We start from the raw sequence: 23,991 nt of genomic DNA, 5'->3' as shown, positions 1-23,991 counted from the left end.
TGAGGTCTATTACCTAAGCTGATTTTTTTTTTCAGACCTGAAAGGAGAAAACCAAGACAAGAATCTTAAGGCTTTCTCTTTAGAGGCCTAAAAGAAAATAAATCAATACATTCATTTCTAACACTACCCAAACTCTGGTTCTTACACAGTTGGTACCTTGTATATCAGGCAATTCCCAAAAAGGGTGACTGACCACATACCCTCAGCAATAAAACCTTGGCAGACTAACTAGATTTAAAAAGACTTTAAAATCTCCATACAAGTTTTCAGCAGGGTGCTGCCTGTCTTTGCTGCCAACCACGAGTCTAGGATCACATTGACTTGCCGTTTTTGCTGCTATGTATATTAGTGTTTCAAATAATCTGAAGCTGAATATTTCTGTATTCCCATCTCTGGTTTTAACCTGGGAAAATATCTTGTTGGGCTATCAAATAATATTCACCTTCATATTAAACACATTTTGGAAGTAATATAAGTAAACTTAAAATGAATACAAAGCCATAATTATAAAGGCTATTAACAGAAGAAAAAGAAGTAGGTACCTTGATATGCAATATCGCTGTTCCTGGAGGATGAGCATCTGTTATTGATCTGAGAAGTTTTCCACTGGCCAAATCCCACATGGTGATCTATAAGACAACTAAGTGCTTTAAAAACAAATTTATTGCTCTTTTTTGGACATAAGTATCCTGCCTTCTGGCTGAAATAATCTATTCCTCATCTATAAACATTACAGGCAAAGAACTATAAAGTTAAAACATACCTAAAGATAGTAGCTCCATTAAAGCCTGGAGCCTTTTTCTCTCTTCATCTGTCCCTTATCCTGCCCAAACCACTTTCCCTTCAGATTTTTAAGTGCTATTCTTATATTGAGAGGTAAGACTTCTCTAGTAAGTCAATCTGTTTAGCACTGGTAAAAAGGATAGGGAAGGCTTACGGCCAAACCAGCTAGTGACACACCAGACCAGGAGAAAAGCCCTAACCTATTACCAATTTAGAAGTAGAAGAAAAAAAAAACGGCAAAATAGTTGTCAAGGAACACAACAGTTAAGAATCCAGAAAGCAAGCCAGGTGTGACAATGCACACCTGTAATCCCAGCACTCAGGAGGTTGAGGGAGGAGGATCGTTGTGAGTTTGAGACCAGCCTGGGTTACAAAGTGAGCTCAAGGCCAGCCTGAACTGCAGAGAGACCCTGTCTCAAAAAGACAAAAAAAAATACAAGAATCCAGAAAGCAAAATACAGTATATCTACAGAGCAGCCACACTTATGTACTATTACTGCCAGGAGATAGATTTTATATATCACTGTTTGGTTTATAAAATCTATTAAAATAGACATATGACTTGTAAAATTATAAAAATTTAAACTCTAGTTCAGTTAACAACAATTATTTGAAAATGTGAACAACATGAGAGTAGGTCTGAGTAACCTCAGGTACCTCTACAGATATCATTCGTTTTCAAAACTTGTTTTTAGCATGATCTCCTGAATGAAAGAAAGTCTGTGCCTCACCTGTCCTTTAGCAAAGCCACAGAGCAGTCTTGAGCAGTCATTGTTGATGCTGAGGGCAGAGATGGCTCCATACTGAGCCCCAACACTAGTGCTCCCCAGGCAGAGTCGCAATGCTTGATTCTGATCTAAGGAAAACAGTTTGCAAATCAAGTGAAAAAAATGGAAGACAGTAGATAGATAAACATATTACAGGAGTGTTTTCTAAGACTTGAGAAATGGTAAGAATCAAAAGAAGCAGATAATAAAGTTACATTCATCTTTCATTTTTATACTTAAAAATATATTCAGCATCTACTAGAAGCTGTGCATTAATTAGACACCAAGAATACAGAAACAGTAGGACCTACAGAAAAGGATACTACGAAACTTGCTACTAGCACATAGCGAGAAAAAAGCAAGGCTGAGGATGTATCTCCGTGGTAAGAGCATTGCTTATCATGATCAAGGCTCTGAGTTCAATTGCCAGCACTGCAAAAATATAATCGCTAAGACACTATCTTTTCTTGGACAAACCAACTCTCTATAAGCTGCCTCATTCTAAAATTGTATTTATTACCATTTTCAAAATGCAAGGTTACAGGAAATAGCGGTGTCATTTAAAAGGGCTTTAAAACCCTTAAAAATCAAAATTTAAATGTTAATTTTGAAAGTAACTGAAATTTACATTTTTATTATCTGCAAAGAAAAGGTTTACTGAGCAAATTAACAGTGCAAGTAAAATTACAGAGTGAACATTTAAACTACTCCAGAAAATTATTTCAAGCATAACATTTGATATGCTAAAAGCAAGTAATTCAAATTTCTATTAGATTAAGTTCTTCAGGGCAAAGATCTTGCCTTAATCATCTCTGATTTTCCTAGGAGGCACTAGTTTATTAAGTTTTATTATCTAATAATTAAAAGAAATTGCTCTAGGGCTTCAAGGCAAAACTTATTTTGTGTACACTTATGACTGTACCCACTTGAAAACAATGAAATTAAAAAATATTTAATGTAAGCAGTATTACAAAATGTAACTCTTTAGTAAAAAACAAAAACAAATGAAAAACATACAATTCTTCTATAATCTAGAGTCCACCTGACTCCCCCAGCACCTGTGTGTCTCCATTTAACTATCTTCATGCTACAGTTGTTTTGAGACGTGTTTTAAATGAATTCACAGTCCCAGAATTCTTAGCGTGGTGCCTTTACTCAGGAATCCAACTATCATCGGAATGAATAACTTTCACATTTACAAACCTACCTTCTATAAGAAATCCAGCTATCAGAAAGGACCCAAAGACATTCATTCTCAGGTCAGAGGATAATGAGAGGTAAGTCTGTCCATTCAAAGCGAATACTATAAAAGCATTTTATTTTTTGTGCTCATAAACTGGCTCTAAAAGCAACCCACCTTGAGCAGAAAACCTCAAGTAACTATGCTGTATCTGGTATACAGAAGTACTCCATTTTCAAAAGTCTTCTAAGGTAAACATTCAAAAAAGAATAAACAAACATGGAAGGACTGACATATTTAAAAATTCATTATCTTTATTTCACATCTAGAATTATAAAATTATAAATTTTTTCCATATAACCACATTGGCCTCCCTCTAATTTTCTTCTTTTCCCCAATTTAAGCAAAAACATCCCTTTATTCTACAATTTACCTGAATCTAAAATGACATCATGTTTCATTTAGCTCTCCTGAAATTACCTCTCTATAATACCTTTCATAAGCCTTATAATGTCCTGGCCACCTTATATAGTTGATGGCTTATGTGCAAAACCTTAATCTGCAAACTCATGATATGACGGTTGCTTTTCATATTTACCACTGCTCTGAATCACATTACAAGTAATGGGCTGATAGTAAGAAGACAAAAGTAGACGGTAATATGAAATCTCACTCAAGCCCCACAAAGCAGCTCTTCAGGTCTTGGGTGCCTGCCCTGCAGGCAGAGAGTAGTGTCCCACCAGCACAGTGCTGAAATCCTTCGCAGTTCTGCTTGAGAGCCAAAATCTGCAGAGTACAGATCTACCACTACACTCATTGATGCTTTCTGATTTAACAAAGTTCATGCTTTAAAATTAGATAATAGAAGTATTCTTGCTTATAAGGTAGGAAAAATACGAGTGGGAGAACTGAGAAGTGTGATCAAATAAAGAATAAGCCTACCATTGAAGAGAGAACAGAAAAGAATGGCAGTGGGAAAAAAGAGGGAAGGAAAAGGACATGGTTAAACACCCGAAAACGAGTGTTTCCTAACTACAGTTCCCACATACGAAAAACTAGGTAAAATAGGAAACTAAATTAGCAACTTACCTCGCTCTTGAAATAGGCAATAAATGTATATTCTATAGATATGTATCAATGAAAACATTCTCAATTTTTTTTCTTGATTTTTACAATATATTTGTTGCCTTTATAGTCTCCCTGCATAAAGTCATATGGCTATGAAATTTAATGCCACCTCTACTCCTAGAGGGTTACAGGCAATGCAACTACATGTCTGGGTGATTTCAGAAAAGCCATTTAATTTCTCTAAACTCCCCCATCTTCTGTATAATGTAGAAAACATACATTACCTCACTGTGTTGCTAAGAGGAATAAATCAGTAAAGTAAGATAATACACAAAATAATCATTCAAAATCCCTAGCATATTAAGTTTCCAAGACAAACTCATTTATAGATTAGATTTACACATAATTTTTTAAAGCAGCAAATGATGGTGGACAGGTGACAGTACAAAAATGTAATTGGGGGCTGGGGCTTAGCTCAACAGCATAAACACCTGTCTGGTAAGCGTGAGGTCATGAGTTCAATCCCTGGTACCAAAAAAAAAAAAAAAAAAAAAAAAAAAAAAACCTACAGAAAAAGTAATCTACTCTGAATCCACAAAGATATTTTTCAATTCTATCTTTATATATTAAATCTTTAAAGTATGTTAACAGATTTTCTATTACATAATTATTTAGACTAAATTCAGAAAATGTAGAATTTCTATGGAAAAAACATAGCATGCTTATCTTACTAGAGTAACAAACATTCTCTAGTGCAGATAATTGTGGACAATTCTAGAGGAAAGTATTTGGCTAAAACAACATACGACTTCTTTAAAACACTTAAATCTTACTGCATGGAAAGAACATAAGGACCTGGACACAAGCAGGAAAGGTGGGATCGAGAGCTCTATCCAGGCTGTCATTTATAAACGCACATCAAATTATATAGATTGACACTGTCCACTCAGTATTAAAAAAACGAGTGGGTCCCTATGAAGCAGGTAACGCTGTGAGAAATAGGAAATAAGACTACTGTTTTCCCCTTAAGCTTCACTGAGTTCACATAATGCTTAAACAACAAAATGCCTATGGAAAATTCGAAAGCATTAAAAGGGACAAATGCAAGGAATTATTACTAGTGACAGTAATACAGCCTACAAAGCAAGGGAACTTGAAAACAGATACCACGAAAAGCTTACCTCCTTGACACTGCAATGAATTGTATTTCTTTTGTTAGTACAGGCTGAGTACCCTTCATCGGCAAGGCTCCAAAACTCAAAACTTTTTGAGTATCGTATTGACACTCAAAAAGGCTTCTATTATGGAGCATTTGGATTTTGGACCAGGGATGCTCCTCCACCTGTGAAGTCTACATGAACATTCCAAAATCCAAACTCTCCGAAATCAGAAATGTTTTGGTCCCTAGTGCTGTGTGTGGAGAGAAGATATCCTACCTAAGTAACTTTTCACCTAAGTATATTACAAAGTGTACATGGCTCAGGGTAGATCTCAGGATATTCTGGGCATAAGAGTAATGTGCTGAGTAGCAGAGAGATGTCACAAATAATGGATAAAGTTTATAATCACCCTAAAACATTCAAGAATTTCTAGCTCCATATACCAAAACCAAGCCAGAGCTCTATTTTTTCATTCCTAGCCTGTTTTAATCAGTTCTGAAGACAATCATGCAAGGAAACACCTCTATCCCACCAGGAATCAAATTTAACTATATGTAAACTCTAACTTGCCAGTATTCAACATTCTTCAACACTATTCTTCTCTTATCCTTTATTACATTAAAATAGTTTTTAGGACCAAAGAAGAAAAAGAAAGGAGATCTCGTTAGGACACATTTTCCACCAATGATCATGAAACAGCCAGAGCATTTTTACCTGAGCTGCATCTGACCAAGCCACAGCACTGAAGTTCTCACCGCCTCCACAGTCCACTGACTGAAGACCAGAGCACCCGATGCCCTCGGTTAATCAGTCACTGTACAGGGGACCAATGCTTACCAACAGTCAGAGTGCTCATCCCTGTGTCTGCCCATGCCCCTGGAATGTTACTGTATTTTCTCATTAGATAGTGGAACAGAACGGGCTGTGGTTTCCACGAACACTAACAAGATGTTTCACAAAATGCGGTAAAAGTCAGTTACTTTACAAAACTGTTATGAAGCAGGGTGCTAAGAAAGTAACAGTGAAGGACTAAAGGAAAGTTCTGTTAAAATTCTAGAATTCTTCACTCACAGACTGATCCACAGGTGCCTACATTTTATATGATCCATTATTAATAAAGTTCATGCCAAAAGATACTGCAGACCTCCTACTGGGAAACACAAATTCAATGAAAAGGCTTGGATTGTACCAAGTGATTGAAAAAACATATGTTTTCAGTTAAAATAAAGCATTAAAGGTACATATAGTTTTTCACAAGTCTCTGCTTTAATTTTTCAATTAGCTATTTATGTTTCTTTCATACAAGAGCACTGACTATAATTGGCAGTCTCTTTCAACACTGAAAAAGTCAAATGTAAAAGAACCACTCATGCAAACCAAATTTACTATACCTTTTCCTTTTGAATCCATGAAGAAAAGATCAAAAGAGAGAAAAAAAGCAAGAAATCAGTTCAAAAGTTCAGAGAGAATGCAGATAAAATTTCAAGGGTATAAGTGACAAACTTTAGTTTGTGGTAATGATACTAAATTTGGTTAAGTGATATCTATTAACTCATGTCTAGCATTTATGTTTATATTCAGATATTGGTTCTGGGAAAAAAGCTTGATATTCAAATTATGATATTCAAATTATAACATTGTAAATAAATCCATGTCTCAGTTACATGGAGATTAAAAACAATTTAGAAAAGATAATTACCAAAGTACACTAACAACAAAAAATAAAAAAGGAAGTAGATCATAGGTTAGACAAACATTTTCATTAAGATTTGGACTTTTGAGACTAGAAAGTGAGAACCAAGATACACAAAACATGCTATAAAATTCCATAAGAACAGTCACTGTAAGTTAAGCTTAGAGGACTGCTATTTTAGTGATACAGACCTTTACTTTAAAGAAAATCTAGCACTGACGCACATGTAGTTCTTCCTGTTATACTTTCTTCCATGTAAGATCAGATCTAACTCAGACCTCCAGTCTAGACACTTCGCAGTGTCTGCCATTTGTTCCTGTGCTCGCAAGCATATTTTAATCCATTTGTTAAAAAGCACTGTCTAAACATCTGCTTTCTACAAACAATAATGAGTAAAATTTATTAGCTACACTCTTAAAGCCTAAAGCACAACCAGAATACCAAGATTCTGTCCCAAATGTTCACTTTGGCATACTTTCTTTTCCATGAAACCATAAAAGATTACTATTTCATTGTATCTATAAGAAAGCTGCTGGGAGATCTAAAAAAACAGGCACCAGGCCCAAGGAAATGGAGACAGTATCAAAAGATAATGCGTTATTCTCTTCCGTTAGTTTTTAAAGTATTCATTTAAGTTTGTTTGCAGTGAGCTCTGCATGGGTTTGATTATAAGCAGTCACATATTCTTACAACTGCTCGGTAAGGAAGGGAGGTTACAGCAGAGCTGAGGGAAACCAAGTACTGGTGAGTGGGAACAGAAAGACCAAGATGCATTCTGCTGAGATAAATATGCATTACATTCTGTCCTCTTTCACCTTAGTTCTATTCTTTTCTTCCTATCTTGGAGTCTGCCTCCTTTGTTCTCAGAACAGGGACATTACTTGGAAGACTGAAAGTGCTCTAGTTTAGGTTTCAGTGGTCTTGGCTCTAAACTTGGTTCTGTGCATGTCACTTAATCTCTCTGCTCTTCAATCTCTCCCGTGTAAAATAAAAGACAACAAAGAGACTCTGTAAGTTCATTTCCCAAGTCTATCAACCCAACAAAATAAGCATTTTTGTACCTGATAGGAAACCAACCAGGCAAAACGTTTCCAAAAGGCAATTAAATAATACACATCAAATCTTTAATGTTCATGTCCTGGCCCAAGAACTTCCACTTTTAGGAATCTGCCCTGAGGAACTACTCATATACACAAAAAAGCAGAAACAAAGATATTCATCACATTCCTGTTGGAGACAACTTAGCGAATTTTCTTTGTAGTGGCACATGCCTGCAATCGCAGTACTCTAGGAGGCTGAGGAAAGTTCGAGTTCAGCCTAGTAACTTAGGAATTTAGTAACACTCTGTCTCAAAAAAGGGGGTGGCGGGGTGGGGACTGGTGATGTTACTCAGTGTGAGAGCCCTGGGTTCAATCCCTAGTGAGTGGTGAGAGAAACAGAGACAGAACAAACATAAATTCCTAAGTGTGGAGTAAATTTTGATGAATCTATTTAAAAGAACAGTATATATCATTAAAATGACATTACAAACACATAATAAAAAGCAGTTAACAAGTTATCATGTTCTCATTTGAGGATGTTCACACATATGTGTACATGCATAGAAAAAGAGACCACAAAGGACCCAGGTATACTACAGTCTAAGCGCACTCTCTTCAGGAGGCTGAGCTCAAGGACAAGGACAGTTTATGAAACTTAGTGAAATCCTGCCTCAAAATAAAATTGAAAAAGTGTTGCGAATGTAGCCAAGCCCAGTATTAGTGCTTCCTTAGCATGCACAAGGCCTTCAACCTTCAGTACTGGGGAAAAAAAGAAAGGAAAAAAACAAAAACAAAGATGAGATTACACAGAACTGTTAGGGGTTGTTTCTGGAAAGTAGAGTTAGGAATTTTATAATTTTTTATCTTCGACTTTTTGTTCATCTATATTTTCTAGTTTTTCTATTATATATCAATTATATAGTAATAAAAATAGTATTATTTTAAAAATAAATTCTAAAGTTCTTTCAAAGAAATCATATTTTTGCTTCTGGTCTTCTGTTCCCCAAGCAATCAATCAATCACCTTTGAAGTGACTGGATATTACAATTTCATGTTAAGTAAAGCTTTTGCCATAATAGCAAATTTATAAATACAAAGTTAAATTGTTCAAAAACAATGGACAATGTTATCCACTCATACAGTAAATAAAGATGCAAGGCTCCATAGAGATCAAATTATGGTTCAAATTAGAGTCAGAGACAACTGAAACCTAAACTAGTGCATTTTCATTCTTCCAAATTTATGTTATTAAAGTACTCTCATACAGTCCCTAGCAAACATTTCTTACAAATATAGTATTATCAGGTTATCTAATGGTTTTTAAATGAAAAAAAAAAAAAAACCAGAAGAAAACGTTCTGCTCACATACTGAATTCAAAAGCAAAGGACTAATGAAACTATTTAGTCTCAGAGAGGAAAAAGTGTTCATGTTATCATCTCAACCAAGAAAACAATGTAATTATGGGCTAAAATTTTTTTCAATTTAAAAGGGATACAATGGAATGCTTATTGTCAGTAAGAGTCCTAGAAAATTACTCAGAATCTGAAGAATCCTATTCTCTGAAGATCTTTTATAAAACCAATTACTGAACTATCATTCAGAATTTAAAAATAAATACCAACAACTGGAAATAGACAAAATGATAAACCATTCTGTAGAGGTCTACAGAAAGTCAATAAATGTGATATAACCCACAAGCAAGAAAGACTTGCTATGAGTAGCAAAATGGAGCTGTGAGTCAACTAATTTTTAAAGCTATCTATATATAAACAGAGTCTCTCTATGTTGTCCAGGCTGGCCTTGAACTTGTGATCTTCCTCCCCAGCCTCTTGATCAGCTGGGACTACAAGGATGTAGCACCATACCCAGTGATTTTTCACTACAAAATATTTGCTGCTTCTTTATACATTTTTCTGGTTTTATTTAAGAAAATAAAGTCTACTTTGTAAAATATGATTAAAGGGCATTATAAAATTCAAAAGGATTCTTACTATTTATAAGTAGGAAAGTACTTAGAAAATTTACCAAATATTAAAGCCAATCCATGAGATGTACCCACTGCTATCAGACTGGAGACCGCCTGAAACCAAAAGGGAAAATTACATTTGAAGATATTACATTGAAGATCTTGAAATAATCAGTTAAATTTGTTGGCCTGCCTTCCTCTAGGCACCAGACGACATACCAACTATTATAAACAAGAATCTCAACTAGGAGGCAAAACGGGAAATGAAACTCAGGACATTTTATTTCTGAGAATCCCTCTAAATTTACTCTAAGGGAAACACTATCAAAATATCATATGTTCAACATTATAGGCAAAAAACATGCCACTTAACTTTCTCTAAAGCAATTTTAAAAAAAAAACCCAGATAAAGTATGAGGTACTTATTTGCCATTGGAGGGCTTCCTGTGAGATGGGGGAAAGAATATACCAGAAGTCTTGCCCAGTTACTCACAGGAGCCAAAAGGTACCAGAAATGTTCAAAACTCAGCCATTTCCTCACCAAACAACTAATAAGAAAGCCACAGGAGGCAACTGGAGGGAGATGAGAAAAGAGAGCACTAGTGCGCTTTCAATATCTCCCAGTTCTCTCCAGATTGACTATTTGGCAGGCTTGGCAGTGGAGTCTAGAATTGTTAAATGTACATTTACCACAAAGGGATTACACTGAATGCTGTTCTCCACTCCCATAATAGAAGGGAGACCAGATCACAGAAAGATCTGGAGGAGAACTACCTACAAACAAACCTGGGAACACTAAAGGTGATTCCACTCTCTGCATCTCAGACAAAAGCCTTAGGAGTGACAAGAAATTAGAATGAAAACATTCAACACTATTCCTGAAAGTAAAATGACTTACGAATTTGCAACCATACTAGTTTATATAACAATTTTCAACATTATAAGACTATAAAAAACTCAATCAAATAAAAAGCTTACATTTAAAAAAAAGCTTACATTCAAAGGTTTAAGCATACTTACAATTGCTGTAGGCAAGCCAGCATCAACTTTGTCCTAAAAGGAATTTAAAAAACAAAGCATGTATTTGTAAAGATGACCTCATTTTCAAACAGCAAATGGTACAAGGCTGTCTCTTTAAATATACTTTGATCCAAGCTGATTCAGATAAGAGGTGGAATTTCCATTTTTGCTATCGACTAAGAAAACCTACAAAAGCTGTATATATATCATCAAATAAAAGAGCATGAGAATGGATCACTTTCTTTTAGTAGTTATTACAGATGCTTTAAGAAGGGTGCTGTTATAAGTGGAAATGTAAAGGAAAAAGAGAGAAGAAAGACATTTCCATAATGTAATTCACTGTTAAGTACTACAGGAGCAACATGGTAGGCGTCAATGAAGATTTAAGCAAAAGGAAACTCTGCTGCCTCTGAGTGGAAGCTTCCCAGCCTGCACATTACCTATTAACCCCGCACATAAAGGGGAAAGAAGTAAAACATTAAGTTTTACTCCTCAGTAAACTTGGGAAAGTCACCTAACTTTCCTGGGTGTGGGTGTTCTCATTTGTTCAAAGAAACTGCCCTCCTTACCTCAGCTGTCCTGAGGATCAAATTAAATATAAAACAATTGTATGAAGATGAGCATCTATCTGATACTTAAACATTCTGATACTTAAACAGCTGTAAAGAATAGCGGCTTGCAGTAATACAGCACTGTAGTAACAAAGAGTGTTCACACACATAATTCATACTATTTGATTCTTCAATGTGGAAAGATAGAAAGGCAAAGAAGTTAACTGACTTCCTCAAGGCTACTCAGTAAGAGCTAGAACTGTGTCCAAACTCCATGTTTCCCAGGCCAGGATATCACTTCTACATCCGTTCTGTCTGTCCCTGCCAATGTGGACAAATGTTTATTATACTCTCAGAATCCGTTTCCTCGATGTGGAGCTCCCTGGGTACCAACCCAAAGGCGTACAGAAATAGCACACAGAACCATCGCCACGGCTGCCGTGTGCAACGCTCCAGAGGAGACGCATTCAGCATCACAGGTGAGCAGTGTGCGTGTGCCCGCACGTGTGAGTAACGCGTGCTAACACAATGCTTCACAATTAAGATGCATGCAATAAATATTTGATAAATGGCTGATTTATATCCTGGACATGGAAAATGAGGAATGAGATAGCAGATGAAAAACATAAACTGTATTCAAAATGGAACCTGAATAATGAAATCAAGTCACCTGACTAACTTCAAAAGCTGAAAAGCCCAGATGTGGGAATCATCTTAGAGACTGAGGAATTTTAGTACTGGTGCTGCAACATCTGAGGATAGTGGTTCTCAAAAGCCAGACTACATTACAATCACCTGGGATGCCTGTTAAACTGCAGAGTCCCACACCACCCTGCTAGATTCCAGGTCAGCAGATCTGAGATGGTCCTTCAGAACCCACATTTTAACAGGCGCCTCAGGAGACTGTTTCGTATTTGATGCATTTCTGAAAAAGCCCTGCACCTAAGGTGTTTGTAACACCTTAAAGTTATTCATTAAAATGATAAAAACTCTTAAAAGGTTAATTTGACACGTCATATAACCTTGAGAAAAAATTCCAAAATTAAACAATGAGGTTCACAACTCCAAAACCTTCACCTCTCCTATGTGTTTTTCATGCTGAGACTCCACACCTGTGATGAACAAGGCCCCAAGAAGTCTTGATAACATAACTACCCATCAGGCTGAAGGCATTATTCAGGAGAAACACCCAAAACTGTAACTAGCTTTACATGTTAATAAACCAACCATCACAGAAAAAGCATGCAGCTTAAATTGGGCTGGTAATCCAAAATTAGGAAGGCACCATGTGATGACTCTCACAGGAAAAGCAGTTTTCATTTTAGCATACCAAAGGAGCTCAGCCATAGCAATGAAATAAGAACAGAATGCAAACACTCTGGGATTTATTAGAATTTTTCCCTGTTCTTAGAGAGGGCGGAGAAACCCTTTTAAATAACAGATTTATCTAATCATTGTTCAGTGTCTGAGTTTTAGCTCAGTCTCCATTATTCAAAATATTTTTAAAACTGCACAGGTGGGTCAAATGACTGTTCTGGTTCATCTTGATTTTGAAAAGAATGAATTTCATCACCTACATAAGGATTAAATTCAGAAAACGTCATGGAAATGTAATCTTCCACAGGTGGTTCCCATTCTGGCAAATATGAGTTACTCCCCACCTAGCATAGGAAGGGCAATTGCCCAGCTTGCCTCCACAGCTTGACCATCTATTTAAACCTACTGCATGATACATGAGCTGAGTCAGGATGTATCGGCTGCCCAGAGTGAACACTTTCTTTCTCACATGTGCAGTAAGAGCCTTCCCTGATGAACCTGAAATTACAGTGCAATATTGGTGTCATGATGCCACTTCTGTATCAACCTCTTGTCCTCTTGAAGACCCAAAACATCTATTTCTGGTCCAAACTAAATGATGCTTACAAGTGAACATGGCCCCTCTGAGCCTATCTCTTCATTTGTTAACTAGGAGAAGGCTTTACCTACCTGCAAAGTTGTGAGAATAAGTAAGGTATGCGAAAAGACTTAAAACTTACAAAAGTCATTCAGTTGTAAAAGATTCTGATCATTTCTGCATAAGAAAAGTTTTTTTAAAATTCTTTCTAAACCAAACACACACAATGGCAACTAACCGGCAAAGGAATGTAAGGAGAAAGCAGGCAGTGTCTGTGAGACTGCTGCCACATGTCACTTAAGTACACCCAAAAGGATCTCCAAGCAGACCCTTTTTCTGTGACTGCGTTAATTTCTATATCAAGATGCGTAGCTGTGTCTTATGAGTTGACAATAATCACACAAAAATCACGAAAGCCAGATTCTATTTTTCTTAAGCCCCGGGCCAAGAGAAGAGCTATGCTTTGTTTTATGCTCATTCCTACTTCATTATGCCATTGCAGGTTATAAAGCTGGAAGAAAAGAACAAAATACTTACAGCTGCAGATACTATCTGGGCAGAAATTCCCTTCAGAAGTAAATGTCGCATAACTGAGCCATGGAGTGAAAAAGAATCAGGTAATTTCTTCTTCCTAAAAAGGAAAGAAAGAAAAGAAAATGTTTAAGAACAGATTTTTTAAAAAGAAGAGAACAGGACTTCAATGCTTTGAAAGGGAAAAATACGAAGACAAGAAAAGCAGAAAATAATACTGTCCTGTTAGTTCTGTTTTACAAAAAGGTGAAAGGCTGGGCACACAGCTCAGTGGTGGAGTACTTGCCTAACATGCATGGTACCCTGGATTCAATCCCCAGTACCAAATTGAGAGAGACAGGGAAAGAATGAATAAATACCTAACAGTTACATACTATAACGTGTACTAAACCTATCTTGAACCTCAGAGAAGTGCAAGAAGGAAAATGTATGCAGTCACCATTCCGTGCCCACTGATTAAACCCTTCTTTGCCACCTCACCCAGCACCTCAGGTTCTCCTGTTCTCTGGAAGCTACCACGGACCACTCCTTCTGCCCTGCATGTGGGCACCACTTCCACGTGCCTTCCCACCCTGCCTGTCATCGTGCCCTCCCTGTCAGACTATCCCTCCTGTTCTTCAACTAAGCATCTCTCAGTTTTCCCCCTCTACTGCTCCTAGTAACCGCTCCTTTCACTTTGCACTAACCATTATCTTTACCAAACATTACTGAACACCTTCCCTGTATGACTAAAAGTATGCTCAGGGTACAAAACGAAGAAAGTCACAGTTCCCATGGCAAGAATCTTAAGATAACAGCTGCTGGGGCTGATCGGCAGCTTACAAGATAAATGTTAGAATAGAAAGATGAATACAGCAGTAAAGAAATGCAAGTGGGAAAGAAAAAAAAACCCTGTTTATTTAAGAGTTATCAGGGACAGCTGTAGAAAAGAGAAGACGTCTGATGTGGCATCGATGAATGACTAGCAAATGAATGCACGATGAATGTCTGGCAAGCAGCATGAACGGACGACGACGGAAAGGTATGCACTCTGCTGGGGAACGTGAGTGCACACAAGCGTGGACTGGAGAAGGCATGGAAGTGCGCAGAGATGAGCCCAAGCGGTAAGATGGGCTTAGGCTGACACCACGTGAAAGACTTCTGACTTCATTACCAAAGCAACGAGACAGTAGCCCAGGTGGTAAGCAGGTAGTGACTAGATAATGATAAGACACCTCAGTTATTCACCTGGAGGACACAGTGATGGACAACGGAACATGCCATACAGCAAACCTCCTTTTAGAGATGCCAAGCTAAACAAAACAGCACTGACAAGGCAAAATTTAAGAAAAAGAGGACAAATACATAGGTAACTTGATCAATATTAAGGTTACCCATGAATTCAATAAAGTATTTACATTATTCTTCCTCTACTTCTCTTTCCTTCGCATGTTTCCTTTCCAAGAACTTGCAGAATGAAAAGCAGCCGAAATTGAAGTTCTTTAGGATCAGATGTCTTTCTCCCAAATCTTTAATCATCTCTGTGCTTCTCCTCTGAACTCACTCTGAAGGAGTGAAGTAATGGGAAGCTGACCTTGAAGAATGGGGGGGGAGCGCAAGGTGGATCATGCTCCACATTCCCCCACAGACACTGTGTGTCACATGTGACTTATGCTCCATCTAAGGGCTCTGCTGTTGCTGGGGAGCCCTGGCTATTGCTATAGCTTCCTAGTGGGGGTTCTAAACACAGCAGTCATAATGCCCGCCTTTATGTCTTCTCTCCCAACAGTGCTGAAATCCTGAGGGTGTAATCAGCACTGTGTGGCCACACAAGTGGCCTTTGAATGTCCCATGCAGGGCTTCCACAGACCATTCTGTATGGTGTAGAGATAGTGACAATTTGAATGATTAAATACTTCAGCCATATGCAAGCGATTTACATGAACATTTACCTTTTTAGGTTGGTCCTGTCACCACTATCTGAGCTTGCCACAGATGAAGTATCATAGGAGTGTGAGTCAATGGCATCAATGTTTAACAACGTGGGATCCTCGAGAACAAAAGACTCATCTTCATCGTCAGTCTAAATTGGAAAAAGATACAATAATAAATTCAAGATGCCCTGAGACAAGTCAGATAGGCATAATGGGTTTCCCCAAAACATTCGAGCATTTACTTCTGCTCCTCACTATTCCATTCATTCTTCTTTGCCAGAATCAGAGCACAAAATGAAATTTTAACTCTACACAGACATCACTCTCTACAAAGAGTTAATGCTAAAAAAAATTTTGATAGGAATCAAGAGAGATGGTACAGATCGCTGTTAGCTGCAGAATATTTTATTTTAAAGAGAAAAAAACAGAAAAATGAACAAGCAAACAAGCAATTAAAAAACAACAAAAGCAAAATGTTGATAACAATAACAGCAAAAACAATGACGATACAGGATTTCAAAATAAGGTGATAGGAATTTAACAATGGTTGTTATATTGCATATTGTTATCCTCAAAGTAATTCTCAGGCAACCATATACAGATATGCAAGATTGATCAAACAATATAATTTCCTTTTAAGTAGTTTCTTTCCCTTTTACTATATTTATTATAACTTTTGGATATTATTTACTCTTTCAGTTTTTTACACTAATGAGAAAATATGGTGTTTACACATGCAAATCTGGTTTATTTCACTTATGAGTATGGTTTCTAGTTGCATTTTTTCCAGTTTCTAGTTGCATAGTTTCTATGGTTTCTAAGCCTTGAGTTTACTGTTCTTTAGAGCAGAGTAGTATTCCATTACATAAAAATATCACATCATTTTATCCATTCCTCAGTTGATGAGCATTTGTGTTGTTTCCAAGATTTAGCTATTACAAATTGTAATGCTGTAAATATGGGTGCACATATATCACTGTGGTATCATATTTTCAATTCTTCCAGGAAAATACCCAGAAGGGGTGCTGCAGAATATTTCTTAAAATTCAAACCTATATAGACGCTTTACTAGTTAATTAGAAGAAAAGGTTGATTAAACAAATATTACTGGACTATAAATAGTCTACTGTGAAAAATATAACAGGCAGATAGGGAAAAAAAGGCATTCTGGACAGAAAAAAGCATATGCAGACACACTGATTTCATAACGTGAAAGATAAGGTAGGACCCAAATGATAAAAGCTATCTATTTCATTAAGCTAGACCGCAGCAAGGCCCAGGTCTATCCTGTCCACCACTGCAGCCATCTTCCTAGGACACTGCTGGAAGAGAACCAGCACTCACCAGTTTAATGAAATAGTATTCCATATGTAGTAAGTAGTGTGAAGATAACTGATACCTTTAAAAGTAGAAAGATACAAAAGGGACTGTGTTTTCAAATGATAAATGGAGCAGTATAAAGAATAGACAGGGTAAAGAGAAAGACAGAAGCAGAGAGATTATTAAGCACCAGAAAGAGGGCCACTCCAGGGAGATTATTAAGGATAGAAAGGAGAGTCCAGCCTAGGAATGTAACAGAAGTCAATAGGGAATGATGAAAGAGGCAATACAGAGACAAAGTCAAAAAGTCCCCTTCGGGACAGGGATGTAGCTCCGTAGCACAGAGCCTGCCTGGCAAGTGTAAGGATGTGAATTCGATTCCCCATACCAAAAAAAAAAAAAAAGGCCTCTTCAGTGAAGAAAAAAGGACAGATAAAGGGAAAGTCAAAGATTCCAAGGTTTCCAGCTTAGCAACTAAACAAAAGATGATACCACTGATTGGGCTAAGAAGGCAGAGAAATAGCAGGGAGCGGGATGAGGCGCAGACTGTGGACAAGCTGACTCTGACTGGCAGACGTTCATGAGGAATGTCCTGATCCTCCTGCTCTTGCCGCTGGGTACCTTCTGCCTTTACATTTTCTGACCATGTTTTTGAAAGAATGAATAGCTTATGGTCTTCTCCATTTTCACGCATTCCATCTCCTGACTACTAACCTCGGCAGAAGTGACCAGCGAAATCCCCTAGCCTATTTTCCGTTCCTATTCTCTTGTCCTCCGCGTATCATTTAACACCACTGAATATTCCCTGCTTCTCGAAACTTGCTTTACTTTTTAACTAATCTTGACCTCCTCTAAAATCTCTCTTTCCTGGTTCTCTTCCAATTTATACGGACCCTTGTGGTCATGTTCTCTAGCTTCGACTCAGTCAAACTTTAAAGCTGTTTCCACAGGACACATCCACTGTAAGATTAAACTTGTTCATATCGACAGCTTTCAGTACCATGTTATAAGAATGACTCAAATCCGTGTCTTTAGCAACTGCTTTTCAGGTATCTACATGCACAAATCTACTAGGAGCGGGGTTAACACTGGCAAGGAGATACTGTTACTTAAGAGCTGTCAAAGACTGGAACGATTGCTATAGGAAAGGGAAAGGAAATAATTCAGAAATACGAACTGTAGCGCCAAGGTCTTAAGTAAGAGAGATGATCAAAACCTTACTTGATTTTAAGTAGCCTGGGGACATAATTAAAGGAAATAGAGCAGCAAAGTTAAGCCAGGTTTGCAAGATAAGTGAAAGAAAAAGTGGAGAAAAAAGAATTAACAATGTCAAGACTGAATTTAAAACTACTGTCCACGGCCATACCACCCTGAACGCCCCGATCTCGTCTGAATTTAAAACTACTGCTACATAATAGACGTATCACTTTCCCCCAAACTGACACGTAAAACCTACATAATCCTTTCATATTTCAGTTGTGTCTATGTGTGTAAACCAATACCTAATTCTAAAATTTACATGGAAATACGAAAGACCAAGAATAAGCGAGGCAATGTCAAAGGACAGCAATAAGGAGGGTTTTAAACTACCAGATGCCAAGGCCTATTATAAAGATTTAAGCACTGGGGCAAGTATAGACGGATTGGCAGAATCTGATCCACACAAATATGTACATGGGATTTGAAACGAAAGTAACACCACAGACAAGAATACCCTTACAGTAAACGGTATCTAGCACACGCATGCACACCCTCCAAACAATTACATATATAAATGTGAAGGGTAAAACAATAAAACTTTTAGAACAAAATATGATAACATCATCATGACCTTGGAACTGGCAAAATTTTAAGATACAAAAAAACCATAACAGAAAAATTTAATAAGCTGAACTGTATTAAGAACTTCTATCTGCCAAAAGAAACCACTAGTAGAATAAAAGGTATCTTAGGGAACAGAAGAAGGTATGTGCAATAAATACACCTAATAAAGAAAGAGCTTGTACCAGCATATAAAAGACCTTTTATAAATCACCTTCTTAAAAATCAAAACAGAATTAAGTAAGCTAAAAACATGAAAAGGCAATTCACAAAACAGATATTCAAACATCCAAAACATATGTCAAGGTGCCCAACTTTATCAGTCTTCAGGGAAATTCAAACTAAAACCATGATGTGATACTACTATATGCCTATGACCATGAAAGACCTAAGTAAAAAAAAGACAGAAAAATTCAAATGCTAACAAGTATGTAAGTAACCAGAACACTCAGGTGTTACTCCCGGGAGTCTATGTCAGTAACAGCCACTTTGAAAACCATGGTAGTATTCAGGACAGCTGACTCTAACCATCCCTGATGACTCAGCAGTTCTACTCTTGGACATGTGGCCTCCAAAAGTGTGTGCACATGTGTGAACACCAAAGACGTGACTACAAAAAGGAGTAAGAGTATTCTCAGCAGCACTCTTTACATTAGGCAGAAACCGGAAACTACATAAACGTCTATCAATGACAGAATGAACAAATAACGTGTGTGTGTGTCTGTATATATATATATATATATATATTTTAAAGCAATGAAATGAATTAAAAATATGAACAGACCTAAAAACAAATACTGATAATAAGTCAGACACAGAAGAAAACCTATTCCATGCACACTACCAAAAGTAAACTATTCTGTGTATGTAACATTCAAACAGACAAATGAAGCAGGGCTAGAAGAACGTAGAAAAGGAATTATTCAGAGGTTGGATGCTGAAGGGCTATAGGGAGGTGCTTCTCAGGGTGCCAGTAAGATTTGGCTTCTTCCTGGGTTCTAGCTTTCTGGGCTGTTAATACTGTAAAGTTCACCGTGCTGTACTCCTGTGGCCTGTGCCCCTTCTGTGTGCATGCTGTACACCAAATGAAGAGTTGGAAAGATGTTTCTTGCTACAGAATGCAACAGTGAGACCGAAGTAAACTGCAGCTAAGTGGAGGCTGGGAGACTAGAAGGATCGAAAGACTTGGTCTTGATGAGGACAAAGAATAGGTTTAATGAAGTAAAGGAAAGGGGGGTGCTGGGCTACAGAATGGAATTTCAAAATTAAAAACTTCAAAGGCAGCACCATTTCAAAGAACAACAAGGCCTAGTAATTTTATTCCATGCCCTAAGTTCTGAGATCTCAGATGTCTCGGTAATTTCTAGCTTTCCGTTTTCTTTTAAATGTCTTGATTGTCCATTTCTTCCCAGCCTTTCTTCAGGTTGATATTAATGAACATTGTAGAATACACATACCCACATAGCCTGGAGCAAGGGCTTATTTACATTTCTGAGCTTCTTTCTGAAAAATCATTTTAATATTGCTCCCTCCTTACAGTCTCCATTAATGACCTACAACTGAAATTATTTTTTCTTTCACCTATCTACTTCTCTAGTACCCTGGAGGTATAAAGGTTGGCCAATTTCCAGTCACATTTCTCTCTCAAGGACTAAGAGAGTCATATAGTACTTTATAATGCCAGCGCCTAACGCCATAACCCAAATATAAGAAGCAGCAAACACACTGAGAATGATAACAGTATTATCTTCTCAGTAAACCAATAATGACAAGACTTACTGCTACTCAGAGATAAGAAAGCCGTGCAAGGTCAGCCTGCCTTCATTACAAACCACAGTCCCATTCCGATGAGCATTATTTTCTGTACCATAGTACATAAAAATGTACAAATGTGGTACAGAAAGTCCTCCGGGATTGTTTTTATTTCACACTTAAGATAACTGAAATGAGAATGTGATTAAGACCACATTAATAAAACTGACTAAAATTGGTCTCTTCACTTCTGAATAAAGACACTCTATCCATATTAGAAATAGTAAAGGCCTTTCACTGTTATACAGTACTTTCAGGGCCAAACACCACTTCTCAAAACTAAAAGTGGTTAAGCCTTAGCATAGATCACACAGAGCATTTTTGAAGTTAAAATACTGTACATTCAAAGTGACAGCAACATCAAACTGTTACAAAAAAGGAGAAATCAAAGCCACAAAAGAAAAGAAAAAGACACAATTCATAGAGAAAGTAGTCTGCATCTTAGGAAGCACTGCCTGCTACCCTAAAAATATAGGTAGAGAGTAGAAGCCCAGCTCACTCAGGGGTACAGCATCAGTGGGCATTTCCAATGGGGAACCTTTGCAGCTTGCCTTTTAGGAAACGAAATAACAGATCTGAAATAGATTTATACATAAAAGGTCTCCCTCAGATTAGAAGCTGAGACCTCCAAGAAAAGTCTGAAGCAAGTTTTCAAAAGGTCAAAAAGACTGAGGTGAAGAGCTGTCAGCAGTGCACAGAAACCAGCACACCTCACCAGCCACCTCCTCCCCCGAGTTCCTTCTGATCTACCCATTCACAAAGCTGAGAAGCTTTTTACTAGAGATGGTATTCTTAAGTCAGACAGTGGAGGTTTGATTTCCTTCACGCAGAGGAATGAAGAAGCTCACTACAAGGTTGCAAGATGCTCTTTAGTATCAGGATGAGCTGTCTGAATACTACCGGTCAAGATAGCTAATCATTATAAACACATAATACAAATCTCAAAAGTGACATGAACATAAGATTTCAATTCACTTAATAAACTACATTTATTGAATCCAAGGGACTGAATCCAAGGTTTCATGCATGCTTTGCATTCACTCTACTATTAAGCTATACCCCCAGCCCTGATTTTTGAAGTCTGCCTCAGATGAGGTATTATGCTGGCCACAGAGATTCCAAAAATGAAGGAGACGTTTTCTCCTTCTCCTTGGTTTCTGCCCGAGAAGTTCACAGTCTAGACCAGTGCTATCCAATGGAACTTTCTGCAGTGATGGAACTGTTCTGTATCTATGCTGCCCACTATAGAACACATCAGCTACATGAGGTTACTGAGCATCTGAGATGCGACTTGTGCCACTGACAAATGGAATTTTTATTTAATTGCAATTAATTTAAATTTTAAATTGACACGTCACTAGAGGCTACAATACTAGATACTGTACACATAGCTATCTATACTATAACTAACTCAAAAGTACTAAAAATCAATACCACAAATGAGAATGATGACTTAATTTTACTTACTTCATTTAGTATGCTTTCCAGTGTCGGAGGAGTATCAACTTGAGGAATATCAAACTCCTTGTCATCAATCTAAATAAAGAAAAGAAATTAATCCCCACAATATAATGCCTTTTCCCTTAAAATTGTAAGGGTGTTTTAACCAAGTATCAATTACAAGACAATCTGACCATAAAACTGATCCAGTAGTCAACTCAGCAATCTACAATGAGTCAGACTGAAAGACTATAGATTTGTTAACTTTCTTATCTGCACACTGACTACTGAAAACATGTAAACATACACTACATTATCATACAATCCTTTACAAACAGAAAAGTCCTGTTAAGGACTCTGGCATCAGCTCTCTTCAACATAACAGAACATCCCACCTTATGACAACACCTAATCTCCTAACTTTAGAACCAAGTTATTAGTGATCCGCCAAAGTCTGACATCACACTTCTTAGTTAGTTCACAAATGATAATGAGATAACTAGGTCAAGTAACTTATTTACATAGTCACAGAAACCCATTAATATAGTGTTTAACCACTGGAGAAAAAGTTGCTGTGTGAGATAAGAATTCTAAATCTAACAATAGCTCTGTGCCCTTGAGGGGTCCTTTAACATGCTGTACACAGCATCTCCAACTCTAAAATGGATTATCACAATATTCTAATGACATGAATCAAAGTGTTCCATATTTCACACAAATGAAGGGGAACAGCAGCTCATAAAACTGTACACATGCTCCCACTAACCCATACAAAACTAACAGGCTGAGAGTGTCTGGATCATAAAAGACAGTAGAAGCAAAACTTCATTTAAGAATTCATCACTCGTCCAAAGCTCAACTCTTACCAAATCATTTCTCAACTCCAGTTCCTTGTCCAGATCTAAGTAAGAGAATTTTGAAAGTGAAGCTTCTAGGTTAAAAGACTTATTCAGCTCTTCTTCAGTAGTAGTCTTGACACAGAGATTCTGCTCCACATTGTCATGATCTGGTTCATCTTCCATATTTGCTTTTAATAACTGTATTCAATCAATCCAAGCACGTGTTTGACTGTTGTGTTTTTGGCCTTAGATCATAATGACCTGAATTATGATTGTTTAAAAAAAAAAAAAAAGAGCAAAAGAAAAGAACAAATCATTTAGATTTTTATTTTGTCCACTGGACATTCTAAAACTTACTTGGCCAGACAAACTTACTTGGTTTGGGAAACTGATACTTTTTCTATCTATATTGTGTGTTAATAATGACAATCATGAAACAGTAGCTTGGCCACTAGACTTGGTTCTAGCAAGATTTCTGTACCTAACAACATGAGGGTAAGCTGGTGCCAAAAGCTGTGGGGAGGCAATTACAGGCTTCCCGACCTTCCCAAACCTCAGGGCCGTTCTCTGGCTCCCCTGGAGACAAATGCATAAGATAGCTTGGTTGCTGGCACTGCCTTGGAGGTTCAAATGCCCCAAGAGCTTAGTTTAGACAACAAGGATAAGTAATTTGTTAATCTAAAGGTTCAGATCTATTAAAAGAGAGAATAATGACCTGTGGATAAAATAACTTTCAGGGATTTCTAGAAGAAAACTAATCACAGGGAAGCATACTTTTCCAGAGAAAAATGAAACTGAAAAATCTAGAAATTATATTTTTTATATATTTTACAGCTCCAGAGAAGAACGCTGTATCAAAAAACAAATTATTTGACATACTTGTAAAACTTTTTCTAAGAAACTAAAAATACATATTTTTAAAATTCTTATACACTTAATGAATTTTCTTTTTAATGTTTTAGACAGTGTTTCAATAAGGCTACAAGTGGCCTTTTTTTTTTTTAAATCTACTTAGCTTTGCTTTTAGAATAATTCAAGGACTGGGGATTTAGCTCAGTGGTGTAAGCACCTGCCTGGCAAGCACAAGGTTGTGAATTTGGTCCCCAGTACCAAAAAAAAGGAATAATTTGAAAATATGAAAACAGAAACAATGTCATAAGAACACTACTAATAAAAATAATGTCTTTTTCTT

The 23,991-nt window shown here is 37.1% G+C and overlaps 1 protein-coding gene across 3 annotated transcripts in view; it reads right to left on the bottom strand.

Annotated features, from left to right (window-relative positions):
- The window catches only part of Vps8 (VPS8 subunit of CORVET complex), a 193,082-nt gene that overhangs the window by 159,547 nt on the left and 9,544 nt on the right, over positions 1-23,991 (bottom strand). For all 3 annotated transcript variants that reach the window (XM_063261176.1, XM_063261177.1, XM_063261174.1), the window contains exons 2-9: positions 22,827-23,060; positions 21,988-22,056; positions 15,586-15,716; positions 13,661-13,754; positions 10,679-10,711; positions 9,718-9,772; positions 1,515-1,639; positions 543-629 (exon numbers count right to left, since the gene is read on the bottom strand). In XM_063261176.1, coding sequence (XP_063117246.1) covers positions 543-629; positions 1,515-1,639; positions 9,718-9,772; positions 10,679-10,711; positions 13,661-13,754; positions 15,586-15,716; positions 21,988-22,056; positions 22,827-22,982 — 750 coding nt within the window. In that variant the 5' untranslated portion in view covers positions 22,983-23,060. The remainder of the gene's footprint in view (positions 1-542; positions 630-1,514; positions 1,640-9,717; positions 9,773-10,678; positions 10,712-13,660; positions 13,755-15,585; positions 15,717-21,987; positions 22,057-22,826; positions 23,061-23,991) is intronic.

This window comes from Cavia porcellus, unplaced genomic scaffold (assembly GCF_034190915.1).
Source record: "Cavia porcellus strain 051 isolate PalLab524CR breed Dunkin Hartley unplaced genomic scaffold, mCavPor4.1 scaffold_14, whole genome shotgun sequence".
NCBI classification, from domain to species: Eukaryota; Metazoa; Chordata; class Mammalia; order Rodentia; family Caviidae; genus Cavia; species Cavia porcellus.
This window is presented reverse-complemented; position numbering and strand designations above follow the sequence as displayed.